This window comes from Aedes aegypti, chromosome 3 (assembly GCF_002204515.2).
Source record: "Aedes aegypti strain LVP_AGWG chromosome 3, AaegL5.0 Primary Assembly, whole genome shotgun sequence".
In the NCBI taxonomy this organism is placed as follows: domain Eukaryota; kingdom Metazoa; phylum Arthropoda; class Insecta; order Diptera; family Culicidae; genus Aedes; species Aedes aegypti.
The window spans coordinates 161,985,497-161,993,941 of NC_035109.1; the positions used below are offsets into that span (position 1 = coordinate 161,985,497).

General features: G+C 35.7%; 1 protein-coding gene across 1 annotated transcript; it reads right to left on the reverse strand.

Annotated features, from left to right (window-relative positions):
- Nucleotides 1-670: 670 nt before the first annotated feature.
- Nucleotides 671-3,567, reverse strand: LOC5578450 (SPRY domain-containing protein 7). The gene is made up of 2 exons (XM_001656921.2): nucleotides 3,317-3,567; nucleotides 671-2,160 (listed from the first exon to the last, which is right to left on the reverse strand). Exons 1-2 carry the CDS (start codon nucleotides 3,417-3,419, stop codon nucleotides 1,589-1,591), a joined length of 675 nt encoding a protein of 224 aa, XP_001656971.1. The 5' UTR covers nucleotides 3,420-3,567; the 3' UTR covers nucleotides 671-1,588.
- Nucleotides 3,568-8,445: the final 4,878 nt, after the last annotated feature.

An 8,445-nucleotide genomic window follows, 5' to 3' on the forward strand; every position in this document is an offset into this window, starting at 1 on the left:
ACATAAGACATGCCTCGATATTAATCAATTTTTCAATAGTTTAGTCATGAAAATCAATAGTTTTCATTATTGGAGTAGATTCGTGGAAAGATTTCCCATCGATTGGTGCAAGAATCTTGAAAATCTATCCGGGCGTTAGTAAGTTATTAACAGTCAAAATCTAACCACTTTTCGTGACGCGAGCGATTTTTCGTTTTTCGAAATTGTACCCCAGTATGTTGCCGTAAGACGTTATCCAACGTCAAAAGTAATACACCCGATTCTGTTTTTGCACGGGGGATACGTACCGTGCCAAAAAAGTTTTCAGTTCAAAATTTCAAAAACCGCACAAAAAAAAGTAACACAATTTCTCGACGTTTCACGCTAAAATAAGGGTTTGGCGGAGAAAATGTATGGAAACTTTTTTTTTGCACGACCGTGTAAAAAAATCTGTGCAAAAACAGAAACAGAATATCATGGTCATATACCTTCATTAGATACTATTTTCATCGGATGTTCTTTGCAGATTGGTTAGTCATTCAATTATGAAAAAAGTAATCCACTTTTATAGAACCTTGAATTGCTTGAAAAATTATTGTTGCAAGCCACCCCGGAAATGGCGAAGTGGATCCATTGGGTTCGCAAATCGACGGAACTAGGAATGGTTTCGGATTTTTTGCTTTCAAGTCCATTTCCAATATAAATAGATTTATTCACAATCAGTACATAGTTAACGTCTTTGATTTGGAGAGGTTGTCGTTCAGAATTATTTTTGTTCTGCTAATCTTGTTAGACCAGGCCACATACAATATGGCGCCTAATAAAGACCTATGAAATAAACGTGCATCTTGTTTCGCAAATCTCTGTTCTACCAAAGAGTCAATATTCAGCGATAGCAAAATATACTTCCTGATATTTTTGCATGTTGTCTATGTGTTCGCATTAAGGATTTGTTTTTTTTGTTTCAATGGATCATTAAAATAACCAAAACGGCCGCTATGGAAAGCATAGATTATCGTAAGGAGTTCTGCGGGTGCGATTTTTTTCGATGACTGATTCATTATAGTAAATTAACGAATAATTTAATGAACAATAAACATAATGTGATCAGCGTTAAATTGTTCAATAATCAAGCATACCTTTGACATAATATTTTTAATTATTTATACAGCTTGTATTTCCTGATCGTTTTGCTGGCGGTACAACTTCGTTTAAATGTATATTATTTTCTTATTCCGTTCTCCATCTTTGAATGCATATTATGTCGTACGACAATTTTCATCAAAGTATAGGCATAAAGAAAGACAGACGTTCTGAAAATCATGCTTCTTTCACTATAATACATATTGTTTAATGACTTCTTTTACGCTCAAAACTATCAAGTCAATACATGAGACTATTATTTTTTTGATAGTCATACATATTTCTCATAAATCGGATCGTCAGGCAAGGATAAGTTAATAGAAACAATTATGGGTAAGTTGATACTTTAACAAATAAAACGATGTAAGAGCGCTATCTATAATAGAATTATTGTTAAGTTGGACCAAGAAGGTGAGTCTATATGAGAGGCGAATGCTTATATAAAATACATTAACATAGTTACAGATCAGAGCAGTGACTGTTCGATGAGAATTCGTTCAAATCCTGGAGGTGGACTAAAAGTAAAGTTATCCAACACGATATCCAGGATCGCACCATCGTCAACGAATAGGCAGGGGAAAACCGTTCCACGAACATTCAGCACCGGAACGTTAAGGTTTGTCCCATTTAGGTAAAAGTTTAGTTCTACGTGATCATAAGCGACTCCGATGGTGTCCCCTTCTTGGGGAATTCCGCTGTTGTTCACAAGCGCCGAAGTTACGTTTGTGTCCAGTTTTGAAAGAGCAGCGGGATCGGTATCAATCGTTCCATCAGGCTCTACGTTTGGTTCCAGTTTATGCAGAGGCTTTGCGTTGTGGTAGACGACATTTTCCGAAGTTAGACACCACGTTTCTTTGTCGAAACCTCCTTTTGATTCGTTCAGGTCAGCCTGTTGCGTTGCAAGCCCCACAGACCACTGGCCACCTTGTTGTAGTTTTACCTCGAAGTAGGACTTGGACTGCAACAGAGGAGTGTTTGCTATGACACCACCTGATCCACATGCACGTTGTCCTCCTTTTATCACCACCACCTCGTGTCCTGGAATAAAGCAATAAAATATAACGTGAAAAATTGTTTTCTATCCGAAATTTAGTTCGAATATTGGATAATTTACAGCTTTGGCACCATCGGACTACTATCGGAAAATACACAGTATTTTTCTATCAAAACACACCAATGAAAACATTCAGATGATTCTTGGTTGTCAGCTTCCCGCTTACGATATTTTCCAGACTGAACATACAATTCCACCAGAAATGCCATCAATTCACAAGAACACTTCTCAAAATGCGACTGATTTGGAGCTGCCGAAGAGATTTTCCAGCATTTTTTCTTGGAAAGCTGCCGATGAGAACGAGGCTGCAGACATAGTCACACGGTCATGAGATGTTCAAAGCGTTTCAAAAACGTTTCCAAAAAGCTTTGAACAGGTTTGTCGGTGTGAATAGATAAAAGATTGAGCAGTGCATAAATGTAAATAGACAAACACGTAGTTTGTCTGCTAATGTCCGAGAATATTACAGAAGAAGCGCGGCATCGGCCTAGACCGCCGAGTATACATAAATCCCCTCTTCACTCGCATCTCAGCATTAGGTACGCATAGTACTGTTTTTTATATCAGCCAAAAGGTCTGGAATAAGCATTCACGACATTTGACTATCAGAATAGTCTGAAACCTTTGTTCCTTTCATTTAGAACTGATCCGTCTACAATCAAGAGTATTAATTGCATCGATTGTTTGGCTTTCTCTAACTCCAAATCAAGGCAAATGACTTGTTAAACAAAAGTAATGCAAAGTGATCCGTTAGCTGTTTCTCATCATCTACTTATTTATTTTGACGCATTTTAGACAAACCTATATCTCTTCTATCTTCTTCACTTTACATATCTGAACTTTGTTTATCAGTGCGATTAGATTTAAAAAAATAGTAATTTTACTAATACCAACGAACTTATTCATATGTATTTTTTATCCGAAAAAAATAAATCGAACATAAACACATGAAAAATTCGTTCTTAAAATTGTTTGATCAATCAATTTGAATCTTTCACCCAGCTCGCAACTTTCGAATAAACAGTCAGTGCAGAATCACTTTCCCCCAACGACGTAAATATGTTCCACATACCTACATATAAAGAATGCAAAAGCATTCATTCTTTGGCGAAAATGCAACCCCACGCACTTTATACTCACCCATATGTGACGTATCAAGCTGGATCGGATCATGTTCTCGTCGAATTTGCACCGTCTGTGGTGGAAGAACTCCGTTCAAACAGTTCTTCAGGCAGCAAAACATGACTATTGACCGGGTTTGATGCTAAGATTGTGAATTTTTTGTCCCAAGGAATGCGTTCGCTAAAATTAAATCTAGATTATCATACTGATAAGTTTTAATGTTCTGTTCGAGTGAACTGCTCTGTTTACCACAACTGTCAAACTACCAGAAGAAAACCGTATCATAACGGTACAAAAAAAAAAACATCTTGTTGTCTTATGAACATTGTCGCAAAAAGAAACGAAAATAACGCTTCGATTAAATGAATGACACCTACAGTCTAGTAGTGGAACCATATATCATATGTCGAATTTCGACATTACTAATCAAACGGGCAGTTGGCACAGTGGAAATTTGCTCGTTGGGAGTCCGCAAAACGGAATGACCCGATTATTGGGTGTTCGCTGGTTGGAAACAATTCCAATCAAAAAGCACTCGAATGTCAAAAACAGATGTCAAATTGACTTTGATGTCTGAGAGCCGTCGCATTGAAGTCTCTATGGATGGAACAAATGTACATGTACATGTGCGTTTCGTGACGATTTGCTCTCCAAATGCGTGAGTTTTGAGAATTTTCACCAGTTGTCAGTCGTACCAACTAACGGGTATGATTCGCTAGTTGGAAGGCATGATGGCGTGTTCCAATCAGCGAGTACCCACTGCATTTGGTATAGATATTTCATATTAGAGACGTTTTTCAACCTTGCACAATCATATGTTTCAAATTGATGTATTTTCTTAAAACATTTTGAAATTTATATCTGATGATGCCCATTTCAACTAAATTATACAATCAGCAACATTTTTTTACCACATTCATTGAAATCACAATAATTTATTTGTTTTTTTTTTTTTTGATAATTTTCGATTGATGATTGATCACCTTATTTTGGAGGTATTCCCATGTTTGTTCCATATAATTTTTTTTCAAGAGACTTTTGTGAAAAAATCATGAGCTTTTGTGAAAAAATCATGTAAATCGGTTGATTTTTCTTGAAATTTGAAAATTGTAAAATAACGTATTTTTTCTTTGTGTCTTATTATTCCATATACATCCATTTCTTAAGACGGTGTTATCAATTTGGTTATATTCTTTCTCTTACACAGAATTCCATAACAATATTGCTACGAAATTTGCTGTAGCTTGATATAATAATAACCAAAGTATGCTGAATCATCTAAGGAATTACGGAAAACAGCTAACTCTTTATTCCGTATCTCGATATCGAGCTATAGAACCATATAAAAAGTTGGTTTCATGTCTACCTCAATGGTCCCTTGAAACGCAGGTTGTGATTGTTAGCGCCACGATAGGTTCTGAAATCGGTTATATCGGAGATGTACTAACAGTCCATTGCGAGCTATAAATGAATTTATCAGGTACAAAAGCACCAGGAGAACGTGGATCACATGAATGAATAGGGAAGAGCGAAGATCGTTGATGGAGAATAAAATAAATATCCATTACTTGGAATAATTACTGAATGAAAGTCGTAAAAATATCTGGGGGAATTCGTGGAGAAATTTCTGGAAGAATTTATAAAGAGGTGTCATGGACGAAATTCATAAAAAAATTTAGGAAATATGTTTGGAATTATATGCGAAATTTGTTGAAGAATTCCTTAAGATATCTCTCAAGGAACTGCTGTACAAATCTGGTTTTGTATAATTCTCAGAAAGAACCCTGAGAGGTGCTGGAGATGTTCATATTCTTCCTTGGCTATTCTATCATAATAACAATAATGACAAATTTTCCCTGTAAATTTCACTTCCCTATTCAACAAGATCAAACTGAGGGTCGTGAGTTCGAACCCCGCTGGTCGAGGATCATTTTGGATTGTAAATTTACTTGACTTTCCAGGACATAGAGTATCTTCGTACACGGAAAAAATCCATTGCCAGGTTTATCAACAAAAAGTCATGAAATCATTATTTTTTATGTTTCGTGATATCATGACTACAAGTCATGAAAGCATGGAAATTTGTCAAGAATTTGTGTGCTTTGGGCGTTGCACAAATCCAACTGTCACTTTTTTCAACTTAGCCAAAGCGTATTTTGCGTTTGGTGGTATTTTCGGTTCAATTAAAAAAAAATGAATTGTGTTTGTGTAAAAGCATTAACTGGAGACCATGCTCTTCATCCATGAATAAATCGATCAGAGCTATTGGATGTTCCTAAATGTACTTGCAATGAAATCTTGCAAGTTAAGCAATGATTATGCTTGCCCAGCTCGTCGGCGATGATAACTGTTCGGATGAGATCAATTCCCCTCGTCTTAGAGGAAGTGGTGGTAAAATGAACACCGTGCCTTTTACCGAGAAAAAACAAATTTCGATGAGTTTTTATCACGCACGGACGATTTAGAGCATAAATATGAGTGTTCGAGTTGATACGTTGGTCAATTGAAGTGAAAATATCAACGAAAACAAAGATGTTAGAAAACCACGTTTGAAAATTAGAACTGACGTAACTTTTAGCTCGGAATACTTGAGGTTTTTCAATGAGGTGAATATCGTTATGATATGATGTCAAATCTGATACCTTTAGAATTCTTTTTGAATGGGTTACAATCATTAATGGATGTATTTTCGATAGGGCAATGCAAATTTTCAGAAATATTTTTTTCGCTCATTTTCTTGCATGGTGTTCGATTTACCACCAACCGCCAGCGTTGGGAAACTCGTGCTCGCGAGTTAAAAATTACTCACTCTCTTACTCGTTTGCGAGTAATACTCTCGCTGTGAGTTACTCATTCCTTGCTCTTACTCACGCGAGAGTATGACGTCATAACTCACTGCGAGTATTACTCACGTAAAGAGTAATACTCGCAGTGAGTATGACGTCATTACTCTCGGGTGAGTGAGTAAGTTACTCTTTGTGAGTATGGTGAGTAAGCAATTCCCGATGCTAAATTAAATTGTACTTTCGTATGTTTCGTTCTAGGTGGAAGACTTTAAATATAAATAATTCATTATGTTAACAGCTGCTGTCGACTTCTGTAAAAATGCTTTGGTATGGGTATTTAAACATTACTGAATTTAGAGTCACTTTTTAAACATGATTCAACAAGTTATAATGACGAAAGTGTTTTTGTGTTCAAATATTTTCCACACCAATTTCGTTCGTATAGCGACATAAAACAATACTGAAACTTTTTCTGAATGCTGTTTTTTACTGATATTAAAATATTAGTAATAGTGTTATACATAAAGTTTGTTTGCGATTGACATCTTGCCCATTTCATATGTTGCAATGGATTTGAAGATTCTTGACAGGTGTAATACTCGATTGGCTGCTAATTTTAGACGACTTTGACAATAAGTGATACTTGGCTTCTTGTTAGTTTACTTTTCCTTTTGTATGTTCTTTGTGTTGCCAGAAACCTGGTGCGCATAATTAAAAATTGAAAAGGAGATCCTAAAAGGCTAAGCACAGAAGGTGCTGATATTGCCGTACAAATCATTTCTGGTTACGCTGTTCGGTGGACCAATCTGAGGCTGATTTGTTTTGGCACGAAATACAGATACGTATTATCGAGTCTCTGTCTCAGGTTTTTATTATTGCGGTTGTGCTATGATCCTTTTATTGTAGTATACTTGTATGTAATACCACACGTTTAAGGCGAAGTAGGCCGTCATTGAAATTTGTACGCGTTGTTGATGATTGTTGCTAATTTATCTCACGATTTCGAATCAAAGAAAATCAGTTAGTTTTGCACTGACACAGCTGAAAAAGAATAAGCATACTTTATCCATGTTAGCACGTACAGTGATACTTTTTCAAGTCAATATAAATTATCAGGATTGAGTTTTATCACTTTGAAATGCAAGCCTAAAAGTCATCATTGATGCCAAAACGAATGACCGGCTACTTAACCTTAATGGTGGTAAGCTCCATCGAAGTTACGACCGCTAATCGCGTATTAACTTCGATGGAGCTTACCACTATAAGTGATTCACAATACAGAGAAAAAAAACTTAAATAGAGAAACTTTAAAGTAGATGGAGTACCGTGTACCTTTTAATTCCGCTCCTAAATGCTTATCTTTGACAGATACGCGTATTTCGCCTACCACTTGCAGTCTTCTTCAGTGTCAGTTACTCGTATCCACAGTGGATACGAGTAACTGACACTGAAGAAGACTGCAAGTGGTAGTCGAAATACGCGTATCTGTCAAAGATAAGCATTTAGGAGCGGAATTAAAAGGTACACGGTACTCCATCTACTTTAAAGTTTCTCTATTTGAGATTCTGCTCAGAGGATTCGAACATTCATTAAAGAGAAAAAACTTAAGTTTTGAGTAAGTTAATCCAAGTTCAACAATTTAAATTGATTATTCTTTGAGCCCATAATTTCTCACTATAATTTTTCTTCCTCACGAATGTTGTCACAAGTACAAAGAGCTGCATTTACTTTGACACAATAAGCCAAATTTGGTAAAATGCAAGTTTCCTACAGCTTTTATTAAATAACTCAATATTGCGTATAATCAACCCAAAAATGAGTATTTACTTTTCAAATTGAACTTAAGGTAAACTAAAGGGTCCTAGAAAACTTAATCAAAATAAAGTAATAGGACTCAACTACGGAATAGCTTTTAAAAAACGTCGTAAGTATATAAATTGCTACAGCATAGTTGTATTGATGAATTTAATACATCAGGACATGATTTCACAGTCCATTATTCTGGAAGAATTTATACTTTCTCAATACAAATCATCACACTGAAATATGCATTCCAATTTAATAAAATTATTCGAAACACATTTGTATTCATCGTCAAAAACGAATGTCATTTTTCTTTATTTGCTGATAAAATCGGGTCATCAATATTCATTTTTAGTGATGCTAAACTTTTCAAGGTGCTGCAATATTCAGTATGAGTGTTGCAATACGCGATTCCATACTTATGGCGGGTAGTTTATGTTTTATGGGTATGTAGAGGAACTTATATATATCATCGGATATGCATTTGGCAGAGTTTCGTAAATTGTTTTCAAGAAGCAACAGATCTCATTCCAATAAATGAGCGTTTTTGAAGTAACA

Bases quoted from the DNA above. Each gene is read 5' to 3' on its own strand.
- LOC5578450 (XM_001656921.2), bottom strand. From the start codon at position 3,419: ATGTTTTGCTGCCTGAAGAACTGTTTGAACGGAGTTCTTCCACCACAG. The intron at 2,161-3,316 runs GTGAGTATAAAG...GCTTTATTCCAG, and splicing joins GCTTGATACGTCACATATGG to GACACGAGGTGGTGGTGATA.